Source organism: Salvelinus sp. IW2-2015, linkage group LG14 (assembly GCF_002910315.2).
Source record: "Salvelinus sp. IW2-2015 linkage group LG14, ASM291031v2, whole genome shotgun sequence".
In the NCBI taxonomy this organism is placed as follows: domain Eukaryota; kingdom Metazoa; phylum Chordata; class Actinopteri; order Salmoniformes; family Salmonidae; genus Salvelinus; species Salvelinus sp. IW2-2015.
In genome coordinates, this window is record NC_036854.1 from 17379260 (window position 1) to 17404837 (window position 25578).

A 25578-nucleotide genomic window follows, 5' to 3' on the forward strand; every position below is an offset into this window, starting at 1 on the left:
CATTGGGATCTTTGTTTAGACCAGAGGAAAGAGTGCCTCCTACTGGCCTCCAACACCACTTCCAGCAGCACCTGGTCTCCCATCCAGGGACTGACCAGGACCAACCCTGCTTAGCTTCAGAAGCAAGCCAGCAGTGGTATGCAGGGTGGTATGCTGCTTTGATACCTTGATACCTTAGTATATTTAAAACCAAATACTTTTGGACTTTTAGTCAAGTTGTATTTTACTCAGTGACTTTCACTTTACTTGAGTCATTTTCTATTAATGCATCTTTACTTACTCAAGTATCACAATTGGGTACTTTTTCCACCACTGCATCTTTATTAGGTGTAAACAGGGAGTTGGTCAAAAGTGAAGATGAAGTGGGAACAAAGGAAGCACTATCAGAGTAAACATGTTCAATATAGACCCAGTTAGCAAGTTGACGTTGCTGGTCCAGTGAGCATGGCTTGCACACAACAGACAAACAAACAGGCTTCTCCAGTCGACAGAACAGGAATGAAGAGGACTGTTCCTGTTCAGTTTTGCACCAGTTCACACCATTGAACCTTGTATTTGTCATCAATCAATCACACATAGGCAGACCTAGAAAGTGGATGTTATACTGTCAAAGAAAACTAGCACCTCTGAAGTTAAATTCAAGTTTCAAAGTTTCTAAATAGTATAAGCCCATGTCAGCCACGTTGGTCAGTTACTCAACTCATCAGACCACCTCTGGTCAGGTCTCCAGGTTCATCCTATCGTAGACACAGGGGACTACAGAGTGACGGTAGCCCTCTGTCTAAGCCTCTGGAGAGAGAAAAAGAAGGGTCGTAAGATTATCCCTAAACAAGGAACCATCGTCTCCGATCCGATCTGAACGTGGACCTGTTTCGTGAAGCTGGCTGCCAGCACAGGGGGTTTACTGTATGTTCCCAGGGATAACTAATGACTGGCGCAGTGAGCTACCCCTGTAGCACTCACGCTCGCTCTCTCTTTATTTCTCTCTCGATTTTTCACTCTCTCTGTCTCTCTTTTCCCTCTCTCAGTGGAAGCCAGCAGATTAAAGACGTCCTGAAGCCACCCAGTATCCCTCGCATACTCATAAATGCACGCACGAACACACGCAAGCATACACTCACACGCAAGCTTACACTCACACGCAAGCATACACTCACACGCAAGCATACACTCTCACACAGACACGCAAGCATACACTCAAACACACACGCAAGCATACACTCACACACGCAAGCATACACTCACACACAAACGCAAGCATACACTCACACACAAACGCAAGCATACACTTACACACACGCAAGCATACACTCACACACACACACGCAAGCATACACACACACACGCAGGCTGCACGTACTACACAACACACTACTGCACACGGCTCACACACTCATCCCTGTCTCTCATGCCTTGTCCTCATTCACAAGTGCTTTAGTCGGAGGCTCCTGCGTCATTTTCCCTCTCTAGTTGACACTCCCCAGACCTGAAAGCTCTACTTGCCAGCAGCAAAAGGGCTGAGAGTACTCAGTGTGCCGAAGAATGTCGGTAACCTAGCAACAGGGTCTGAAGTGATAGATCGCTCTGTTGCCGTGTGATGGGCGGTGTGCATCAGGTATTATTACACTGCTCTGCTGCTGCTGGGATGGAGCTGCTGCATCTGGTGGTGGGAGAGGTATGACTTACTGCTGCTACAGTCAGTGGATGACATTTTACATTTTAGACATTTAGTAGACGCTCTTATCCGAGGGACTTACAGTTAGTGCATTCCTCTTAGCACCCACTCATTCCAGGGTTTTTCTTTATTTTTACTATTTTCTACATTGTAGAAAAATAGTGAAGACATCACAACTGTGAAATAACACGTATGGAATCATGAAGTAACCAAGAGACACACTCTTGGCATTCTCTCAACCAGCTTCATGAGGTTGTCACCTGGAATGCATTTCAATTAACAGGTGTGCCTTGTTAAAAGTTCATTTGTGGAATTTCTTTCCTTAAAGCATTTGAGGCAATTTACTTTTACTCCACTACATTCGTAAAGAAAATAATGTACTTTTTACTCCATACATTTTCTCTGACACCCAAATGTACTTGTTACATTTTGAATGCTTAGTAGTACAGGAAAATTGTCCAATTCGTGCACTGATCAAGAGAAAATCCCTGGTCATCCCTACTGCATCTGAAATGGTGGACTCACTAAACACATGCTTTGTTTGTAAATCATGTCTGAGTGTTGGAGTGTGCCCCTGGCTATCTGTACATTTAAAAAACAAGGAAATCGTGCCGTCTGGTTTGCTTAATATAAGGAATTTGTCTTTTGATACTTAAGTTTATTTAAAACCAAATACTTTTGGACTTTTACTCAAGTTGTATTTTACTCTGTGACTTTCATTTGTGGAATTTCTTTCCTTAATGCGTTTGAGACAATCAGTTGTGTTGTGACAAGGTAGGGGTGGTATACAGAAGACAGCCCTATTTGGTTAAAGACCAAGTACATATTATGGCAAGAACAGCTCAAATAAGCAAAGAGAAACGACAGTCCGTCATTAGTTTAAGAATTGAAAGTCAGTCAATGTGGAAAATTTCAAGAACTTTGAAGGTTTCTTCAAGTGCAGTCGCAAAAACCATCAAGCGCTATGATGACACTGGCTCTCATGAGGACCGCCACAGGAAAGGAAGACCCAGAGTTACCTCTGCTGCAGAGGATAAGTTCATTAGAGTTACCAGCCTCAGAATTTGCAGCCCAAATAAATGCTTAACAGAGTTCAAGTTACAGACACATCTCAACATCAACTGTTCAGAGGAGGCTGCGTGAATCAGGCCTTCATGGTCGAATTGCTGCAAAGAAACCACTACTAAAGGACACCAATAATAAGAAGAGACTTGCTTGGGGAAAGAAACAAAAGCAATGGACATTAGACCGGTGGAAATCTGTTAAGTCCAAATTTGAGATTTTTGGTGCAAATCATGGAGGAGGAGGTGTGTTGGTGTGATGGTGCTTTGCTGGTGCCACTGTCAGTGACTTATTTAGAACTCAAGGCACACTTAACCAGCATGGCTGCCACAGCATTCTGCAGCGATACGCCATCCCATCTGGTTTGCGCTTAGTGGGACTATCATTTGTTTTTCAACAGGACAATGACCCGACACACCTCCAGGCTGTGTAAGGGCTATTTGACCAAGGTTGAGAGTGAAGGAGTGCTGCATCAGATGACCTGGCCTCCACAATCCTCCGACCTCAACCAAATTGAGATGGTTTGGGATGAGTCATACCGCAGAGTGAAGGAAAAGCAGCCAACAAGTGCTCAACATTTGTGGGAACTCCTTCAAGCCTGTTGGAAAAGCATTCCAGGTGAAGCTGGTTGAGAGAATGCCAAGAGTGTGCAAAGCTATCATCAAGGCAAAGGGTGGCTAGTTTGAAGAATCTCAGATATAAAAAATATTTTGATTTTTTTAACACTTTTTTTGGTTACTACATGATTCCATATGTGTTATTTAATAGTTTTGATGTCTTCACTATTTTTCTACAATGTAGAAAATAGTAAAAATACAGAAAACCCCTTGTAGGTGTGTTCAAACTTTTGACTGGCAGTGTATATTGTCATGAATCTTGCCCTGGAGGCAGAATTCATGATAATAAATGGCAACCTGCTTCAACTTAAGATAGCTAGTGTGATACAACCACATATCACAGTCGTAAATAAAGAAGTTATCACCAAAGTCAATGCTAGTAGGAAAAGACAAGTGCAAGGGTTATTATTTATAGATTTTATTTATTTTATTAGGATGATACATTGTAGAATTAGAATTACTCTCTGCTCTCTCTCTCTCTCTGTGCCCTTTCTGAGGTGATGATACCCTGAGTGTGAGTCATTCTGTGTATGTCCCAAATGCCACCCTATTCTACGGGCTCTGGTCAAATGTAAGGCACTATAGGGAATAGGGTGCCGTTTGGAACGCAGTCACTGAGTTACCTCAGTGATTGCTGGAGCACAGCCTAGTCCTCCTGGCCTATTCATAGAGCTGGTCTTGGCCTCACCTGTCCTACCTGTACCTTCTACATATGGAACCAGATAGTGCCTGTTTTCACTGTCTGACTGAGGGTCTATGTTCTTTAAGCATAGCGTTAAGCTAATGCTCTGCTCTTACACCCTCACATATAGTCTCAACATTTTTCTTCAGCGGCACAGTAAATGGAAACTTTAGCACACGTGATTGTTTTAACCACATCCTGCTCTCGCAGCCTTGTGAGATAGCCTTCATGTGTCACGCCCTGACCTTAGAGATCCTTTTTATGTCTCTATTTTGGTTTGGTCAGGGCGTGAGTTGGGGTGGGCATTCTATGTCTGGTGTTCTATGTTTTATTTTCTGTGTGTTTGTTCCGGGTGTGGTTCTCAATCAGAGTCTATCGTTGTCTCTGATTGAGAACCAGACTTAGGTAGCCTTTTTCCACCTGTGTGTTGTTCTGTTTTGTGTCTGCACCAGACAGAACTGTTTCGTTTTCGTTCTTCCTCGTTGTTATTTTGTTTAGTGTTCAGTTTGGATTAAATTAGAAGATGAACACTTACCACGCTGCGTTTTGGTCTCCTCCCTTAGACGATCGTTACATCATGCTGTTTGTGTACATGTGTTAACCGACAAGGTAGCTCGCTAGCTAATGGGGGCACAGAGTGTTGCACTTAAACACAACAACGCGTGCAGTCGCTTCCTTCAGCCAGACACACAAAAGCACAAGACGTTTCCCTCATTTAAAAAATAATAATTTGAGGCTAGATGACTTCCCCAATGGTAAATTCCTTTTCATTTCAGGCCTCTAGAATCATGGCTCCATTTTGTGGTCCTCTGCAACTCATTTAGTAGAGCATGGTACTTGGTTTGATTCCCGGGACCATCCATCCATAAAATGTATGTGCACATAACTGTCGCTTTGGATAAAAGCGTCTGCTACTAAATGGCATATATTATTTTAGTTTAGACTTAAAAGGAGGTCTATACTGCTGTACGAAGAGAAAGGAAATCACTTCTATGCGGTATACTAAAACAACAGCTTTCCATCAGCGGTCTCCGACTAGTAGCCTCACTGTTTTTGTGTGTTGTTCAGCCCACCATTCATTCAAATAAGATGCGTCAACACTCTACCTGCTTGACCTTGTGCTGAAAACAGAGGGACTTGGGAAATGATGACGTGCCTGCCTCCACATTTCACTCGTCGCGGTAGTGAGTGACACGTGGGAGAAAATTGGGACACATTGTTATAGTTATAATGAAACTCATTAGCAGAAGGGTTAGGCCTATTTTTAGTCAATCATGACACCCTTGGTAATGTAATTACCATTGGACAGTACTTCACTTCCATCTATTTAATGGTATTCAATTGTCGGTTATTGCAGGATTTTATCGTTTCTTGTCCTCGTATGTAGATTCATGTAGATAAAAATTGACTCAAATGTAAATGACTAAAATGTAATGGATTCGTTTTGAAATTACCAACATGGTGAAAACATGCTGAAAATAGGTATGGTATACTATGTTCCAGGGGTGTGAATGGGGGTGTAAATCATTGAGGATGCTTACACATGCATTAACTACCGTCTCCCCTGAGACCATGGGGAGAATCTCAATTGCATACTCCTCACGTCCTCTCTCTCCTCGCCTCGTTCTCAAAACTCATTGGATGAGAACGCCAGAGGTCCCTCCCCTCTGAACTTCTCCTCCAATGGGTTTTGAGAAGGAGGTGAGGAGAGAAAGGACGCCAAACGTATGCATGTGAGATTCTCCCCATGTCTTGCTGTTGCCTTCCTCTGTCCTTTCATTGGCTTCTGGTGATAATGTTGTACAGACAGATGGCTTTGGGCCGTTACTGGGGGTGTGGTCCTCTTCAAAACAAGATGGCAGCTAGACATGTCTTGACTTGTAGCCACAGAGCCATGTTAGTCTTACGACACCATTAACACGTCATGTAGCCTAGCTAGAGAAAAACAATACGCGTTTTTGGAATAGCTTTCAAATTTCTCTGAATTAGGTGGTTCTGTACTAGACTTAGCATAATGGCTCATGTGTAATGGTGTCATTCTGCCACCACAAAGCCAGTTCTATGTGGTAGCTAATGAATATAAAGATAATCAGAGGACAAACAATCAGAGACATTTTTCTCTCTGGACTGGAGACTTAATGAATATTCCATTCAGTGGGTAGCTGGCTAGGTCCTTGGCAGGGCAACATCTTGGATGGGTGGTATAATGATGTTGATTTAGAACGGGCCCTCCCTGGGGGAGCCATAGGGCAGAGGTCACGGTCACATCATGGACACAGCTGCATTGTTAACACAAGGTAAGCTGGCAGCATACTTCTGGAGGGCTCAAATTACAGGGATTTGCCATTCCACTTTATTTGATGACATGCTTTCAAAATGACGTTTTTGTTTTAAGCTCGCCTGGCTGGCAAGCTCCATTTAGGGRCCGTTGTATTTACGTCACTTTTTTTTATACTCAACCTCTGCTTTTATGCTTGTCACTCGGCCAATCATTTACTTAGCGCTATGTTTTGAAACATCTCTGTGATATAGAACGCAGAACACACACATATTAACTTGTTATTCAGGTTGATAAACTTAACATGGGAAGCTATTGTATCTTTCTATGAGAAAATAGCAGTGGAATAAGTACAGTAACAGCGGTGCTGGCGCCACGGGGGGGCAAAAGGGGGCTTAGCCCCCCTCAGTTAAAACTTGTGCCTCCTCACTTTTTAGTTTTATGTCCCTATTTAAAAATTCAAGTGATTTAGTGACAGGTTGCCACGAAATCTCTGTCTCCGCTGCGCTGTATCAGCACCATGGACAGAGCGAGCCGCAGCGTGTGTGTGTGTGTGTGTGTGTGTGTGTGTGTGTGTGTGTGTGTGTGTGTGTGGTGTGGTGTGTGTGTGTGTGTTTGTGTGTGTGGTGTGTATGTGTTGTGTGTGTGTGTGCTGTGTGTGTGTGTGTGTGTGTGTGTGTGTGTGTGTGTATCGGGCTATGAAAAAGCCACTGGGCTTAGGTATGACACTTTTCGGGTTTCCATAAAAAGTGTGAAAAACTGCTGCTCATCTGTGGTAGGCTACGTAAATAACAAGATACTCCTCCGTCTGAAATACTTGATTTTGATTTCTAAGGACGGGGTCAAGTTTACAGTTGAAGCTGCATCACTCAACTCTGCCTCACGCCCCACCACTATAGAGTTTAGTTAGCTTCTTAGCTAGCTCTAAAATGTGTTAGTGCTATTAGCCTATTTAGCTCTAAACAGCTAATCTGCCACAATGGATATCAGAAATGAAACCACCGAGGCCGCCTCCAAGCCCAGCAGTGACGATGCTGCCGAGCTGTAGGCAGGTCCGCGTGAATAGCCCACCCCTCCTTCAACAAGCGCCGCCAGAATAATGGCTCCACAGCCCCCTCCACCCCCGACCGGTTTCTGACGATCTTGGAACAGAGGAGCCAGCCCAGGTTAGCGTAGAATCCTACCCTAGCCGCAGGTTTTCTGTCCAAAAACGTTAATTTAATAGCAACTGGTTCATAGGAAGAGAGTGGCTGGAATACTCGGTTGCTGCAGATGTGTCATTTTTGGTTCCCATGTTGAAAGTTCTGTATTTGGTCCAGTGCTAACGCACCCAAGGCTGGTATTCTATCTGAAAGCATGCTATTGATAGAGCCAAAGGATTCGCTAGGCACGCATCAAACAAGGAGCATTTTGAAATGCACTGCACTGTGGGAAGAAATACAAGTTGTATTTGGCTGCATTCACATAGGGTAATTCACCTATTACAAACAGCCTATCATTCTTGTAGCCTATATTCATTACCAACTAGGCCTTTCTTTTCTTTGTATTGTCGCTGTCCATTGTGCTGATATAGCACAGCGGAGATGGGTTACAGATTTTGTGCCAACCCTGTCACTTCAAAAGTACCCAATGGACTCGGAGTATCGGCATTCAAACTTTGTTTATCGTGGTATTGCATGCTATAAGAAGAATTGTATATAATTCCAATGCAAGAACTCCCCGAAATTGTGTCCCCTCTGAGTAACAGTATCTGTGGATTGTGTTGTAAATGCATGATAACACAATGCTGGTACTTGATTTTTAGCCTGAATAAAAACCAACTAACGGTTTCCACTAATTGCAGTCCAAGGGAGAGAAAGCAGGGAAGCCACATTGCTAATCCCCACCCTGAGAGCATTAGACTGGGCTCAGGCAGGCTAACAGCTAAGGGCTCAGGACGGCTAAAGCTCAGTAGTCCTCCACCCAGCAGGCAGCTCCTCTCCCCCTATGGGTAAATGCTAGTCAGGTTTTTACATCTGAGTCATTTAGCAGACTCTCTTATCCAGAGCGACTTACACTAGTGAGTGCATACATTTTCATACTGGTTCCCCGTGGGAATCGAACCCACAACCCAGATATTGCAAGCGCCATGCTCTACCAACTGAGCTACTCAGCAGCACTCAGAATGCATTGACACTAAGTCACCCTGACACAATGGTGCCAACCCAGGCCCCTCCCACTCACCCAGCCCAGCACATCCTAACCATGGCTGGCCTGGTCTTTGACTGACAGGCGCTGGCAGGGCAGAGGATAGTGGCTTTCCTCGGGAGTTGGTGGAGGTGGAGGGAGAGGAAGATGGCTCAGTGTTGTGATCCTGGCTCAGCCAGTGGAAAGAGGAAGTAACGAGTGAGCGGCTTCTCAGAGAGTTGGGGGAGAAGGGTTATCCACAGTTTGACAGCTCACAGTTCATAATCCCACCCAGAGAGGCAGCCTCCCATGCCCAAAAGCAACTTGCTGAAATTAACCATAAACAGTGGGGGGGCGGGGGGGGGGGACTGCGTTCCACACTACATTTCAGGAAGAAACGCATGAACGTCACACAACTTGACTGTCTCACTTGGTCCCGGTACTTTACGGCTGTGGCAGAGAGAGGCGAGCTACAGAAGCAGGCTTATAGCTACAGGCTATTCTGCTCTTCTTATCTTCTACCCAGGAAACCATGTTAGATACTGAGGAGCTTATTGTGGGGGGATAGAGTGGTCCCCGCTTGCCTTTTTAATTACAGGGCTTGGAGCATCCTCCAGCAGACCTCCTGGTGGGCACATGCTGGAAGAATAAAAAAAGCCATGAAACAAGATAATCCCAGATACACAAGGCTAATGCACTGACTCCCATTCCCTTTGAAAGGCACTGATACGGTGCCCTGCAAAAGTATTCAGACACCTTGGATTTCTTCATATTTTATTGTGTTACAAAGTGGGATTACAATTGATTTAATTGTCAACAATGTACACAAAATACTCTGTAATGTCAGTGGAATATATACAGTGGGGAGAACAAGTATTTGAAACACTGCCGATTTTGCAGGTTTTCCTGCTTACAAAGCATGTAGAGAATGCAAATTAATTACTTAAAAATCATACAATGTGATTTTCTGGGTTTTTGTTTTAGATTCTGTCTCTCACAGTTGAAGTGTACCTATGATTAAAATTACAGACCTCTACATGCTTTGTAAGTAGGAAAACCTGCAAAATCAGCAGTGTATCAAATACTTGTTCTCCCCACTGTATATACATATATATATATATATATTGTTTTTGTTATAGATTAAATATAAAATAATGTAAACATTTATAAAAAAATATAGTTGTTGCCTAAGTATTCAGCTCCCTGAGTCCATACATGTTAGAAACCCCCTAGGCTGCAATTAAAGCTGTGAGTCTTCTTGAATAAGTCTGTAACAGCTTTGCACACCTGGACATTTTTTATTATACAAGCTCTGTCAAGATGCTGGGGATAATGGCTAGACAGCAATTTTCAAGTTTTGCCATAGTATTTCAAGCAAATTTAAGTCAAAATTGTAAAAGTGGCCACTTAGGAACATTCACTGTCTTCTTGGTAAGCAACTCCAGTATATATTTGACCTTGTGTTGTCGGTTATTGTCCTGCTGAAAGGTGAATTCCCCTGCCGGTGTCTGGTGGAAAGCAGACTAAAAAAAGGTTTCAGGATTTTGCCTGTGCTTAGCCCTATCCCATTTTCTTTTTTATCCTGGAAAACTCCCCAGTATTTGCAGATGACAAGCATACCCATACCATGATAGAGCAGCCACCATGCTTGAAAATAAGGAGTTACTCAGTGATGTGTTGTGTTGGATTTACACCCAAACAGGGCTTTGCATTTATGACAAAAGGTGTATTCCTTTGCCGTGTTGTATTTTTTCAGTATTAGCACGTTGTTGCATACAAGATGAATGTTTTGGAATATTTTTATTCTGTATATTTGTGTTCTTTTTTTCACTCATTTAGGTCATTATTGTGGAGTCACTACAATGTTGTTGATCCATTCTCAGTTCTCTCCCATCACAGCCATTGAACTCTGTAGCTGTTTTAAAATCACCAATGGCCTCATGGTGACATCCTTAAGCAGTTTCCTTCCTGTCCTGCAGCTCAGTTCAGAAGGACGACTGCATCTTTGATGTGTTGGGGTGGTTTAATACATCATCCACAGCATAATTATTAACTGGACCAGGCTTGAAGATATATTTCATGTCTGATTTGTTACTGTTACCCATCTACCAAACACTGCCCTTTTTTACGAGGCTTTAAAAAAGCTCCCTGCTCTTTGTAGTTTAATCTGTTCTTGAAATTCAATATTTGACTGAGGGACCTTACAGATGTTGTATGTATGGGGGACAGAGGAAGGGGTAGTCATTCAAAAGTATTGTCAACACCTATTATTTCACACAGAGTGAGTCCATGTACCTTTTTATGTGATTTTTAAAAAAGACACATTTGACTAATTTAGGCTTGCTTAAACAAAAGGAGCTGAATACGAATGCAACGACTATACTTTAATTATTTWAAAAAATATATGAATACAATGGGTTTTTTTTCAAATTGGTCTTCCACTTTGACATTACAGAGTATGTTGTGTGTATTATTGACAAAAATACAAATTCATTTGAATCCCACTTTGCATTGTGTTACAATCTGAAGAAATGCAAGGTGTCTGAATACTCTTGCAAGGCACTGTATGTGTGTTCAGGGCAGAGGCTACTGTTGTGCCAGAGTCCTTTTTTGTGGCTTTAAAGGAGAACTACATTCTGGATTGAGTATTGTCCTCAAATAGACTTTGATCAGTGGATTGGTTAGTCAGTGTGTTGTTGGTCAAGGTAACAGCACGATACGGCTTCTTATGAGGCCTAATCAGTTTCATATCTCACAGGATCCCTAACGTAAATTGTTGCTTCCGTGTTGTTTTCCTTTCATTCAGAGTAAGCCATTGAGAGTAAGAGTTTTTTTTAAATGATCTATTTCCCTCCCTCTCTTTTGGTGAAGGCTTCTCCGTAGAAAATCGGTGGCAGATCTCTCCTTTTGTGGGATGCGGGAGAGAAGGCGGCGGGGCGAGCCTGGCCAGCAAGCCCCGGCCAGCGCCAGCCCTCTCTTTGGGCTAGGCGACTCCTGGGCGGTTTCTAGGAGGTTTGGATCCCGCCTGAGGCCTGTTCCTCCAGCGGTGGTATTGTGCCTAATTGTTTCCTCAGGGCCGTGCCAGGTGACCTCTGTAACCCGGTGGCAGTGGGCCAGCCCGTCCTGAACCCGAGCTCTCTCTCCTCACAGAGACACAGCCAGAGCAGTCAGTCAGACCCGGAAGCAGCACACCACAGGACTCTCTCTCCTCACAGAGACGCAGCCAGAGCAGTCAGTCAGACCCGGAAGCAGCACACCACAGCACTCACTCTCTCTCCGCCAGCTGATGATGAATCGCATAACACCAGGCCTTGTGATAGAGGGAGGGAGAGGAGGAGGAGGAGAAAGAGGAGGGGACCTGATGCACCACACAGTCTGATTTAGAGTCCTAAACATACAGTATAGAGATCAAAAAGGGATCAAAAAATTATTACGAGGGTTGGTGTCAGAACGTTGATGCAGTGATTCGGCTTAATCCCAATGTTCGCCTTGCAGCTGTTGTGATAATTGAGCCACTAGCGCTTACACGTGCACACACTGCTCACCCCTTGATTGCGTGCGTTGGGTGCTATGTTTGTGTTCCTGTTCATGTTAAGTGGCTGTATGTAGGTTGGGGATTGAATGAGGCATAAGCCTCTGAGCGTTAACCTTGAATGGTGCAGGACTGCTCGTGATGCTGCTGGCTGTGTGCGTGACAGAGGCTGGCTGGCTGGTTGGCAGCACGCTGCGAGCACAGAGGCAAGGCCGTCCCCCGGCGGACTGGGGCTCAGCATGTGACGCCCAGCACTGATCATTATTCTGCTCCTTTTGTCAAGTGTTTGGGGGCTGTGCTCCGCCCCAAGGCACTCCTCCTTCTGCTCCTCCTCCCTCTCCCCCTTTTGCTCTCTCCTTGTCTCACACTTCCAGTTAACCTCCCTCTCTCTCTCTCTCTCTCTCTCTCTCTCTCCCCCTTTCTCTCTCTCTCTCTCCCTCCCTCTCTCTCTCTCTCTCTCTCTCTCTCTCCTTCCCCTCCCTCTGTTTCTCTCGCTCTTGCTCTCTCTCGCTCTCTCTCTGTCTCTCCTCTCGCCCCCCTTAATAATCTTCTATCTCATTATCTCTGTAGACCTGATGCTCTCTCTCTCTCTGTCTGGAAGTTTATTTTAACATTCACTCTGATGAAGGGCATGACACAGAGGCAGAGTAATATTTTACACGCACAGAGCTGAAGTGAGAGAACAAAACCAAACGTCTTGATCCTTTGTCTGGCTCTGCAGTGGCGAGAGAGAGACATGACTGGCTGCATGGGCCACGTCATTGACCTGGCTTGACTTTGCGACACACATTAATGACTAGGTCATTGAGATGAGCTCACAAAAAAATCCACAGACCCACAGATGGATATGTACTGTACTGAATAGGCTGCCATATTATTTCCTGCTCTTTCGTCTCCTTCCTGCTCTCTGCTCAGAGATGATGGCATCCTGTAAAGGCCTACTGTGTTCTGTCCAGATAGAGGGGGTCCCATGAGGGTCCAGACCACCCCAGTGCATAACGCGACAGTGTATCCCCCCCTTGCTAATGATTCATCACCCCCTATGAAATATACATGACTCCATCCAGGGCGTTCCCCTCTCAGTTCTCTTGCAGCTGGCCCAACACCGACGCAGAGGCATGCCTACCTTGATTTTGCACAACTGTCCCATGAATAATTGAAATGGATCTGAACGAACGTGTGTTCACTGTGGATGGATCTTTTTTCTGAGCGAGCGTGTGTTCACTGTGGATGGATCTTTTTTCTGAGCGAGCGTGTGTTCACTGTGGATGGATCTTTTTTCTGAGCGAGTGTGTGTTCACTGTGGATGGATCTTTTTTCTATCCCTTTCTTCTCTTTAGAGACTGATTGCCGGATATATGCTCGAACATGTCACCTTCTTGATTTAATCAATTTTCGTCCCTTTTGCTTTTTATTTAATGAACAGGAGCCTTAGATTCTTCAAATCTTTAGATCTTTGGCTTTCAATTAAAGATCTTAATGAATTTGGTCCATATAGACCCTAAATGATTGGCCTTTATTTTAACTAATTATAGACCCAACTGCTACTCTGCTTCTGGTCATATTCGGCTTTATAATTGATTTTGCCTGAAGGACCATTGATCTGATTGGCTGAACCAATCTGAGGAGGAGAAGAAGAGTGAGGAGGATGTGGGTTTCTATATGAAACACTGTGCTGATGGCTTTCAGTCGCTTTCAGGCTGTTATTCTGCAGCAGAGGAAGGGGAGGAGTAAACAGCAATACAAGCGCCTACGGCTAGCAGGTGTTTTCTGTTTTCTGAACAGGAGGGAATAATTAATCAGTGGAGAGAGGGAGAAGAAAGGGAGAAAGAAAGAGGGAAGGGTGCAAAGAAAGAGATGAAAGAGGTTGGGTTCAAACTAAGGGAGCAGTGATGCTGAGCTCAGTCCCTAGCCTGTGTTGAGGGGTCCATAGTGAGCAGTGTTGAGGGGTCCATAGTGAGCAGTGTTGAGGGGTCCACAGTGAGCAGTGTTGAGGGGTCCATGGGTCGCAGTGTTGAGGGGTCCATAGTGAGCAGTGTTGAGGGGTCCATAGTGAGCAGTGTTGAGGGGTTCATAGTGAGCAGTGTTGAGGGTCCATAGTGAGCAGTGTTGAGGGTCCATAGTGAGCAGTGTTGAGGGGTCCATGGTGAGCAGTGTTGGGGTCCATGGTGAGCAGTGTTGAGGGGTTCATAGTGAGCAGTGTTGAGGGGTCCATGGTGGAGCAGTGTTGGAGGGCTCATAGTGGAGCAGTGTTGAGGGGTCCATAGTGAGCAGTGTTGAGGGGTTCATAGTGAGGCAGTGTTGAGGGGTCCATAGTGAGCAGTGTTGAGGGGTCCATAGTGAGCAGTGTTGAGGGGTCCATAGTGAGCAGTGTTGAGGGGTCCATGGTGAGCAGTGTTGAGGGGTCATGGTGAGCAGTGTTGAGGGTCCATGGTGAGCGTTGTTGAGGGGTCCAATGTGCAGTGTTGAGGGGTCCAATAGTGAGCAGTGTGTTGAGGGGTCCATGTGAAGCAAAGTGTTGAGGGGTCCATAGTGAGCAGTGTTGAGGGGTCCATGGTGAGGCAGTGTTTGAGGGATCCATTGTGAGCAGTGTTGTAGGGGTCCATGGTGAGCAGTGTTGAGGGGTCATTTTGGTGAGCAGTGTTGAGGGGTCCATAGTGAGCAGTGTTGAGGGGTCCATAGTGAGCAGTGTTGAGGGGTCCATGGTGAATAGTGTTTGTAGTACTGGGCTGAGGCTCTGTTAGTTCATGGCTGACGGTCTCCTGCTATGATGACTGTCTTATAGCTGCCTACTGCAGGATAGAATAACAATACTGGGAGTGGTCCTGCAGTACTCTGGGATATGGTTGAAGCTGACTACACACTGCTGTGTGTGTGTGTGTGCGCTTGCTACTCTTAGCATCTCCCATCGTCTACACAGCAGCAACCTATTCCAACTGGCTCCTTTGTAATCACCTATAATACTGTGCCGCTATCAGAGGCAGCTTTGACTGTATCTAGTCAACAACATACCGCTTCCACAGATTACTCTGACATTTACCACAACACAAGCCAAGCCTTCTGACCGGCTAACAGAGATCAATGAAAATGTCAACGTCCAACAGCCAATCCAATCTCTCTCTGCTGCTGGGCGGCTTTGTTGTGAGGTAGATTATCGAGCAACTTTGAGCATTTTCAGTGATGCTACAAGTTGTTAGGTGTAGCTAGGCGATTAGAACGGCTGTGGAATCCACCACTGACCATAGCAGTTATCTGATTCCTCTTCCCACTCAGGGCTTGTCGACTTGGATTACAGAGTTAGACCGCTGAGTCATTGTGGCATTTACTGCATTCGCACGCCAATTTTGCGGAGCCAGGTCGGTTTGCCAGGTCACGGTCACAGGGCAAATACGATGCTCTGAAATGTTATGTAGTGTATGAGATTGGACGATGTCACCGAGATACCTTTTCATCTGATCTCTGTATCTGTGTGGATTCAGCCTTAATCTACAAATATAATCCAATATGTAGTTTAGTTGTTTATACTTTAATAGATTGGGAACCCTGATGTTCTTTATTTCTCTGTCTGTCTGTCTGTCTCTCTCACTGTCCTCTCTTTCTCTCTCTCTCCATTGGCCAAGCGGGCGGTAGTCAGTCAGTGACGATGACGGAAGAAGGGTCTGGGCCACGGCCATGCTCTATGGATGACCATTGTCCTGCTACTGTGCTGATTGATGGAGAGGAGGAGGGCTTCCTATACTTTGGGCCTTATTTTTCCCTTTGACCAAAGGGAAGCATAACCGAGCCAGAGTCTTTTCTCCTTGCATGTGTCTTCAATGACTGCAGACTGCACGTCCTGCTCCTCTCAGAAGAGATGGAAGAGCCAGGAGACTCTGGGCCAGGAGGCTTGGAATGAGGGGGAGAGAGAGAGAGAAGGAGGGCGGTGGAGGGAGGGATAAAGAGACAGAGAGAGAAACAGGGCTCTTATTTAAATCCTGAATATTTTCAAATGACACGTTTGAGGGCAGTCAGTGGCTTTAGCTGAAGGCTAGATCAGCAGTCTGTCTCCATAGGAACACTGCAATTTACAGTCTATTTGTCTCCACTGATCTACTACACAGACAAAGTGTTATGTTCGTGTTTGTTTTGCACACTGGTAATGAGATGACATTCATTCCCGCAGGGTGAATAAAACTGTCCAGTGGTAATCTTCCCCAGCACCACGGCAGTAGAGCTTGGCTCTCGGCAGTTCATTAACTTTACGCTTTCGTTTTGACAGTGCAAATACTGTCTCAGCTAACGCATAAATAGTCTACTGAAGGTATATATTTTTTGTTTGTATGGAGGTGTGTTTATATACGGGTATTTAATGACCTAGATTATACCATAGAAGTACACTACCCTTGGCTGAACAATGGGTGGTAGCAACATAGAGATGTCCTACTGGAAATATGTCCCGTCGCTTTAACTGACAGAAGTAACATCCACACTGCAGTTGCTCTCCTCTCTCCATCCCCACCTCCCACCCTTCCGTTGACTGGAGTCCATTTGACCGGACGGACGGTCGATGCTGGCGGTGATGTGATCATGGAAATAATCGATGAGCTAATACCCCTGTGACCCTTCCTCCATGGGTCCCCTGCTCCCCGACTAGCTCTCCTTCCCTAAGCCCAGTGTGTATCACAGTGTGGTTTTTCTCCTGGCCATGAAAGAGACACAGTGTGTGTGTGTGTGTGTGTGAGTCATCCGGAGCTCTGCTGTGTGTGTCGTCTGTGTCTGTGTCTGTATGTGTGTGTCAGGCTATAAACTTCCCCGTAGTCTCGTGTGTGTGTTGTGTGTGTGTGTGTGTGTGTTGTGTGTGTGTGTGTGTGTGTGTGTGTGTGTGGTGTGTGTGTGTGTGTGTGTGTGTGTGTGTGTGTGCGTGCGTGCGTGCGTGCGTGCGTGCGTGCGTGCGTGCGTGCGTGCGTGCGTGCGTGCGTGCGTGCGTGCGTGCGTGCGTGCGTGCGTGCGTATCAGGCTATAAACTTCCCAGTGGTCCTTGAGAGAAAGCATCCCAAGGAAATGTGATCTGAGGAGATGGGAGAGCAAACCATGAACAATGCTAAAGTTCACCTCTATTGCATGTATTACGACTCATCTCCCCTGTTAACTTCATTTTCAGACTGGTTGGACAATTGATTTCCAGTCAAGTTGATAATCCCTCTTCTCTTTCTGTGTTTCTTCTTGACTTTATAGAATATAGATGATGGGCTGTGTGCAATGCAAGGATAAAGAAGCAACGAAACTCACGGACGACCGAGACACCAGCATCTCCCAGAGTGCCGCGGGCTACCGCTATGGCGCCGACCCCACGCCACAGCACCAGCACTACCCCAGCTTCGGGGTCACCGCCATCCCAAACTTCAACAACTTCCAGGCCCCCGTTGGCCAGGGGATAACGGTTTTCGGGGGGGTCCACACCTCCTCCCACACAGGGACCCTCCGCACCCGTGGCGGAACAGGTAGGGGTTTTGATATGTTCCCCTTTACGGATTTCCCCCAACTCTCTTCACCTCACGGCCCCATCCCGGCGCCTCGCCCCTGTGTTGGAACGTCCGGCCGGCGCTTGCACAGCCTTTTGTGTGTGGTTTCATTGTTTACATGGGGAATATTTCCAGTCAGGATATCCTTCATGTTTTACTGAGCCACAGCTGTTACAAGAAGAACTCAGCGTTTCCACTTAACTAAAAACGGCTTCCCTCAAAGTGTGGATTATTTCTGTCCCAAAGTAGTCCAAATCCACACAGGCGGTCGCAGTGGACCACGGGGTTTAACTTTGACATTTCTCCCTAGTCGGGAACTTTGGTACAAGCTGTCCCTCTCGCTCTCTCAACCACTTTAATGACAAAATAATGGTACTGCCTTGTCCGATCAGCCCCATAGCTTCATCTGTATGCACTTAGTTAATAGTCAGAATGAAAATTCACAGCTAGTATCATTTGTCCCATGACCTTATGTAACTGAATTGAATGGGCTTCACATACCAATATTCTCGGATTCTGCATAACCAAGCCTGGTTGTTGTTTTGTGGTTTGCTCTGTGGGTTTCTTGTAAATGGTGGAGATGTGGACTTGTTGTTTCAAAAGTGATGCAGTCTGTATCTTGGGACTGGTGTGGCGGGTAGATGCATCAGAGGTGTGGCTCTCAAAAGCCCCCAGTGTGCTCTCTCTGTCTCTCTTTCTCACTCTGTCTCTCTCTCTCTGTCTCTCTCTTTCTCTCTGTCTCTGTACTGTGTCATGTGAAAGGCAGCAGCTTGTGCTCTTCTCACTGCTGATATCATCAAGGGCCCTGCTCTCAAAGCACAGGCTCATCATTTCCACAGAACACATTGTCCCTTCCACCCCCAGTCATAAGGGCTAGGGCTTTGAAGTGACCTGAGGTAAATGTGATGATGAGGCCCTTGAGGAACAAGAAGAGCACACTCAGCTTCCTCATCAGCCCTTTCAAGCCAATCAGCTAGCTCCCCTGGTCACCTGCAGGCAGCATGGGTAAAGATCAGGCCGGCCCAGCTTGCGAGGTCAACATACATCATGCCTCTTGATGTTCCTTCCTGGTTCCTGTCCAATCACAGCCACAACTCACTGACATCCTTCTATCCTCTAGTGTGTGGAGGCCAGGCCAGCATTAGCCACAGGCTCTTTGATAAAAAAGAGTCCCATTTGAAAGGCTGGATTGTGATATCTCTGGCTGTGTCTGTCTGTGTTTGTGAAGACTGGGAGACTGCAGTGGAGCAGCCAGGCAGTACTGTTAGTGTGTGATATTTCTGTAGGTCCATGGTTGTATTCGACCCACTGTCACTGTGTTGAAACTAGATCTTTAAGACTGTGTAGGCTTCCACCATATTGCTGTGATGCGTCAAGTCTTTTCAGATAAGGGAAATGAGATGACTAAAGAAAGCTCTTCAGACTTTTGGAGGCTTATCCTGAGAGATTCAGCAGGCCGCCTGGGTAGATGGAGCTCAGCCCCTCTCTCAGCCCAGTCTGTCTGGAGCCCCTACACACTTCCCCAGGGACTAGGAGGCTTTCACACTTGTCTCAGTCTAATCTTGGAAAGGAATGTTTTTCCTATTTGACAGAACTCTGCTATTACATATGTTATTTACTGTACGTGTCTGCTGAGAGGTTATTTTCCGTTCATCATTTCTGCAGTATTTGTGTGCTACTGTCACGCTCGTCGTAACGTTGAAGAGAGGAGGACCAAGGCGCAGCGTGATAACAATACATCTTCTATTTATTAATGACGAAAAGMAGAACACTTAAACAAACTACAAAACAACAAACGAACGAACGTGACGCTATAAACAAATAGTGCAGACACAGGCAACTAACATAGACAATAACCCACRAACTACCCAATGAATATGGCTGCCTAAATATGGTTCCCAATCAGAGACAACGATAGACAGCTGTCTCTAATTGAGAACCAATCTAGGCAAACCATAGACATACATCACACCTAGACTAGCAAACCACCATAGACATACAAAAAACCATAGAAAAACACCTGCATCCCCCATGTCACACCCTGACCTAACTAAAATAATAAAGAGAACAAAGATAACTAAGGCCAGGGCGTGACAGCTACCTTCTAGGTGAAAGATGCCCAGTACTGTACGAAGGCTAATTTCCAGCTAGTTATGCCCATAAAATGGATGATTTCACATTTTAATTCAATATAGCTCATACACAGTATATCCACTGCATCCAGAAATGGCTGCTGTCTCTCGTATAAAAGCTTACAGTGCACCCAGCCTCCCTCACAGTGCCAGCCAGTTCAATGTGAGTCTGTCAGACTCTCAGGTTCATTCGCTGCTCGTCCTAATCGTGTGAGTGCTGACGCTGTGTGTTTCTCCCGGCAGGAGTCACCCTCTTCGTGGCACTTTACGACTACGAGGCCCGAACAGAGGACGACCTCAGCTTCAGGAAAGGGGAGAAGTTTCAGATCATCAACAGCACGTAAGTACAGGAACAGTAGAGATGCTTATCACACGTCACACCCACTGCGCCGAGGGGAGGAAACAGGTCTATGTTATATATGTAAATTAGAATCCATATTACAATCACTCTTGCAGTCTGGCCGTCAAGGTAAGGCATTTTGATCGGGGAAAGTGGGGATTGAATGGCGTCTGGGACAGCTGTTGTATTTACATTTTCGACCATGAACAGCTGCGGTTACATCTACATTTAAACTGGGTGAAGCAGTCAGTGGTCTTTAGTTTGCGGTGGGTGACGTGGAATGGTTCTGTGTTGTTCTTCAGTCTGCTCTGGTTCTGGTGTGGACTTTCGCTTCGAACTGTCGGACACGAAGTGCAGCCACCCTGTTTCCTGTGCCTACTCTACGGCCATGTTGGGTACAGTTACCCTTCTGTCAGCAAAACTGTCTCAGACCAGCCAATGGGAAGACAGCTGATGTTTCAAACATGCTGCTTTTTTTCTCTGTGAAAGACTCCACTCAGCTGAATTGATAGCCTGCGCGCTGCAAAATAACAATGTATATTTCTCTCAGGAGCGTGTGTGACTGGGTCTGTTTTAGGTTTGTGATTTCTTATCTCTTCTATTGTCCCCATGTCCATGTTCACCCCTGTAGTTGTTTGACCTGAACTCCAGTCCCAGCACAGTGTCTTCTCTCCTCTCTAGTCACCACACCCAGTCATACTGCTTTAACATCCTGTCCTCTCACCCCATGTGGAAGGGCTGCTCTTCCTAGCCACCGTGCTTCTACACCTGCATTGCTTGCTGTTTGGGGTTTTAGGCTGGGTTTCTGTACAGCACTTTGAGATATCAGCTGATGTACGAAGGGCTATATAAATACATTTGATTTGATTTGATTTTGATTCCTCCTCATACCCCAGCAGCACACCTTTCACCTATCCACCCACCGCCTTCCCCATCTCGAGCAAAGGCAGGAAGAGCACCATCATTAGTAACCCTCCCTATCCTCTCCTCATCTCTCCTCCTCCTCCTCCTCCTCCTCCTCCTGGGCAGTGGCCAGAAAGAGCTGCATCCACCACCCTCCATCGTCCGTCCTCAGTCCGCCCACGACTGCTGCTTCCCTCCCTCCCTTCCTGGCAGGAACCTCTAACTGGGTACACTGCCCCCTCCTGGAGAGAAGACTAGTTGCACCCAACCCAGTCCCAGACCCTGTCTCTCCCTCGTAGTCAGGGCTGCCTGGCGCACAGACAGTCCGTGGCAGATGCCTGTTCAGGCAGGGCTTAGGTGAGCAGCCCTGGGACTCCCTCGGACACACTGGGCACCGAGCAGTGAGTGAAGGGACTGTTGTGTTGTGATGTGGTGGTATCCTCAAGGGAACACTGAGCTTGGTGTATGCATCCAACACGTTCCAGGGAACCATCCTAAACAATAAGACTCAAGTCTTTATAATGCTCCAGTTTGATTGCTTGTGCTAGTTTCCTATAGCAGTTTTGATATGAAGACACATTTACAAGTGTTTATAATACAATGGCATATTTAGCACATTTTTCTCAGACTGAAAAATGACCTCAGAAATATGCAGGAAATAGCTCTGATTTGTTGTTCAATGGTTCAAGTCTTAATGGTTAGTAAATTGGGTATTGTTTTTGTACATATTCCAACTATGAATACTATGCTGGTGGATACCAGCCTGACTCCAGTCTGTCGACACAATCCACTCATTACTCTATCTCCCGGGTGGCGCAGTGGTCTAGGGCACTGCATCGCAGTGCTAGCTGCGCCACCAGAGTCTCTGGGTTCGCGCCCGGGCTGGGTTCGCGCCCAGGCTCTGTCGCAGCCGGCCGCAACCGGGAGATCCGTGGGGCGACGCACAATTGGCATAGCGTCGTCCGGGGTTAGGGAGGGTTTGGCGGTAGGAGGGTGGCCGTAGGGAATCCTTGTCTCAGTATGTAAAAAAAAATGTATAAAATGTATGCACTCTACTGTAAGTCGCTCGGATAAGAGCGTCTGCCTAAATACTAAAACGTAAAATGTACTCTGTCATCACACAGGACCACAGGAGGGGCTAGTCAAGCATTACCAAACTCTGGAGATGGGAGGAGGATGGTTCCTTCTTGTTACATGTTGTTGGTTTCCGTCTCTTGCGGCGGAGTTCGAGATGGTTTAAAGAGGTTGAAGAAGACAGGACGGGCACTCCCGTCTCTCCGTCTCTCTCTCTCTCTTTCTCTCTGTCTCTGTCTCTCTCTCTGTCTCTTGTCTCTGTCTCTCTCTCTGTCTCCTCTCTGTCTCTTCTCTCTGTCTCTCTCTCTCTCCTCTCTCTCTCTCTGTCTCTCTCTCTGTCTCTCTCTCTCTCTGTCTTCTCTCTCTGTCTTTCTCTCTCTCTCTCTCTCTTCTCTCTCTCTCTGTCTCTGTCTCTGTCTCTGTCTCTCTCTCTCTCTTCTCTCTCTCTGTCTCTCTCTGTCTCTCTGTCTCTCTCTCTCTCTCTCTCTCTGTCTTCTCTCTCTCTCTCCTCTCTCTCTGTCTCTCTCTCTGTCTCTCTCTTCTCTCTCTCCTCTCTCTCTCTCTCTCTCTCTCTCTCTCCTCTCTCTCTCTCTTCTCTCTTCTCTCTCTCTCTTCTCTCTCTCTCTCTCTCTCTCTCTCTCTCTGTCTCTCCTGCTTTCCTCCCAGCAATCCATCCTTCCTCTCAGCTGTTAGCGTTAGCGTGTTAGGATGAACACACTAGCCCTCCAGGGGGAACCTCCATTCTGCTCTCAGAACAAAGGAAACCGGCCCCATTTCTTGCTGTGATGTCGTACCCTAGCCCCCCCTCCCATCATGTTTTTATTCAGGACAAATGAAAGACTGCCACTAGCTCGCACAAAAAGAAAGATGAAATGTTCGAGGGAGAGAGAGCGATGTAAAAGAGGGCAGTGTGTCTGGAGGACAGACAAGTGAAAGTGACGGTGGGAGGGAGGAGAGTATAGGAAAGGCGATGGAGGGAGAGTAGGAGAGGAGGCAGTTAAAGGGAAAGAGGGAGGACATGAGAAAGGCAGTAATGGCTGTGTAGGCATGCAAGCACTGGTTCTCTCTCCTCTCTACATCCGTCTTCCTCCCTTCTCTGCTTGTAATCAGCCAGTGCTGCCAAATACTACCTCCCTCCACGATTCCATATGAACAAGGTATATACTGCTTTCAATGTATTCACATTGTCAACTGCATTATTGAACATAGTGGTTTGTATTCTCGCCGTTCTAATAATACACTCTGTACATGAAACCATCTGACCCTCCCCCCTCCCTCTCTCCCTCCCTCTCTCCCTCAGTGAAGGGGACTGGTGGGATGCTCGTTCCCTCACCACCGGTGGAAATGGCTACATTCCCAGTAATTACGTGGCTCCAGTGGACTCCATCCAGGCTGAGGAGTGAGTAGCAGTCTGTCATACTGAGTTTCATTGGGACACGCTCTGACAGAGCTGACTACATGGCATGAAGAAAAAAAAAAGAATGAAATGAAAAATGTAGTGATTGAACACACACACTCTCTCTGTCTCTGTCTCTCTTTTCTCCAGTGCTTGAGTTGGACTAAAATAGTTGCCGGTACTCATTTTGGGTGCTGGTACTGTTTATATTTAGGTGCAGGAGATCCATAATACTTTTGAGCTAATATTCTATAAGAGGAACAGGAGCTCAAGCAGTAGAACATTTGAGGTGCCGGTACTCAGCTCCGGTGAGCTCCTGCCCAAGTCAAGCGCTGGTTCTCTCTCCTCTCTTCATTCTCTTCACTGTCTGAGACAACAGGGAGAGAGGAAGATGTCAGAAGTCAAGACAAGCATAGACATCCTCTCTTTCTCTCAGCGTCTGGAGTTAACAGTCAACACAAAGCTCTGAGCAAAAATGTAATCATACTGGGATGTGTATGTCTCTGCAGAGCTGGCACTTTCCCCAGCTCATTAAAGCGACTTTTATTAGACACTATAAAAGAATTGCGTTAAATGCTGTGTGTGTGTGTTCCGATATTTGAAATGTCATAGAGAATGTATAAGAGCTTTGTCTGTGTCATGTGTGAATGAACCTGGGTGTCTGACGGGGCTACAGCCCCCCCCCACCACCTCCCTCCTCGTCAGACTCTCTGAGGAGTAATGATGTAATTATTCGAATGGTGCACCACAAGGCAAACCCTCATTAAGCTCACTACAGTATGCTGGATTTAAGCACAGCCAGGGTTTGCGTTGGGTGTGGCTCAATTTACCAACACTGGCTTGTAAGACAAGGGGAGACATTTCATGCAGGGTATTAAATCCCCTGTTCACTCTCAACATGCAGTTAGCCATTGTTCAGCCTCTAGTCTGAGAAACCACGGCCAAAGGGTGATTTTATTGACAGGGTTTATAGTGAGAATTTCAACTGGCCTTGTGACCTGTGTCTCTCAGCTCTGTATGTCAGATCACCATTTTCAACTTCAAAGACGGCTTTCCGCACTCGAATCGATCCGGATAGATGGCTTATACAATGGCTTCCCTCACTCATTATTGACCTGTCCCTGTGTTAAACCCTCTCTCTGTAGCTGGTACTTTGGGAAACTGGGCCGGAAGGATGCAGAGAGGCAACTTCTGTTCACTGGCAATCCCCGCGGCACCTATCTCATCAGGGAGAGTGAAACCACTAAAGGTAACCTCAAGAGACTGTCGGGACGGCACTGTAATAGGATGCATGATGTACCCAACTTGAGGAGCAGCCTACTGTTCTAGAAAAACTATCCAGCGGGTAAAACTGGTTGAAATGACGTCAGAATATTTTCCCGGTGGGCTATTTCTGCATCTGGTAATACTATCAACCGTTCGCTATGACCACAATTATTATTAATGCATGAGGAAAGTGAACGTTTTCCCAGTGACTCACTCCCCTCCACATCTGTGTTCTGTAGGTGCCTTCTCCCTGTCCATACGAGACTGGGATGACGTAAAGGGGGACCACGTGAAGCATTATAAGATCCGTAAGCTGGACAGCGGCGGTTACTACATCACCACCAGGGCTCAGTTTGAGACCCTGCAGCAGCTGGTACAGCACTACTCAGGTAAGAGTCAGAAATGGTCCAAGACGCACCGTTAATAGAACATTACTACACCCACCGTTCATACACCGGTCATACACCGTTCATACACCGCTATTGCCATGTTTATTATGGAAAATATGTATACCTGCACACCAGCGGCTCATAGTAATGGCCCGGAACGGAGCGAATGGAATGGCATCAAACACTTGGAAACGTGATCCCATTCCACTGATTCCGCTCCAGTCATTACCATGAACTCATTCTCCCCAATTGAAGGGCCAGCAACCTCCTGTGCAGCACATTGAAAATATCCTAAACTGAGGCAGATGCAAAAGTATACATATAATTTATTACACCTACCATTCATACACCATTACAGTGTTTATAAGACCTTTATGAGTGACAAAGTTTATACCAATGATGAGAATATACAGTATGTAGGCCTGGAGTTAAAGTAAGGTACAGTTCAAAGAAGTTACTAAGGTACACAATAGTAGGTTTTTGTAGACAGAAGTTACTAAGGTACACAATAGTAGGTTTTTGTAGACAGAAGTTACTAAGGTACACAATAGTAGGTTTTTGTAGA

The 25578-nt window shown here is 46.0% G+C and overlaps 1 protein-coding gene across 2 annotated transcripts in view; it reads left to right on the forward strand.

The window, feature by feature from the left end:
• LOC111972516 (tyrosine-protein kinase Fyn) overlaps positions 1 to 25550 on the forward strand; it is a 58857-nt gene extending 33307 nt beyond the window's left edge. For both annotated transcript variants that reach the window (XM_023999517.2, XM_023999518.2), the window contains 5 exons: positions 17227 to 17492; positions 19889 to 19985; positions 23263 to 23361; positions 24504 to 24607; positions 24864 to 25550. In XM_023999517.2, the coding sequence (XP_023855285.2) occupies positions 17234 to 17492; positions 19889 to 19985; positions 23263 to 23361; positions 24504 to 24607; positions 24864 to 25048 (744 nt within the window). In that variant the 5' untranslated portion in view covers positions 17227 to 17233 and the 3' untranslated portion in view covers positions 25049 to 25550. The remainder of the gene's footprint in view (positions 1 to 17226; positions 17493 to 19888; positions 19986 to 23262; positions 23362 to 24503; positions 24608 to 24863) is intronic.
• The last annotated feature ends 28 nt before the right edge of the window (positions 25551 to 25578 follow it).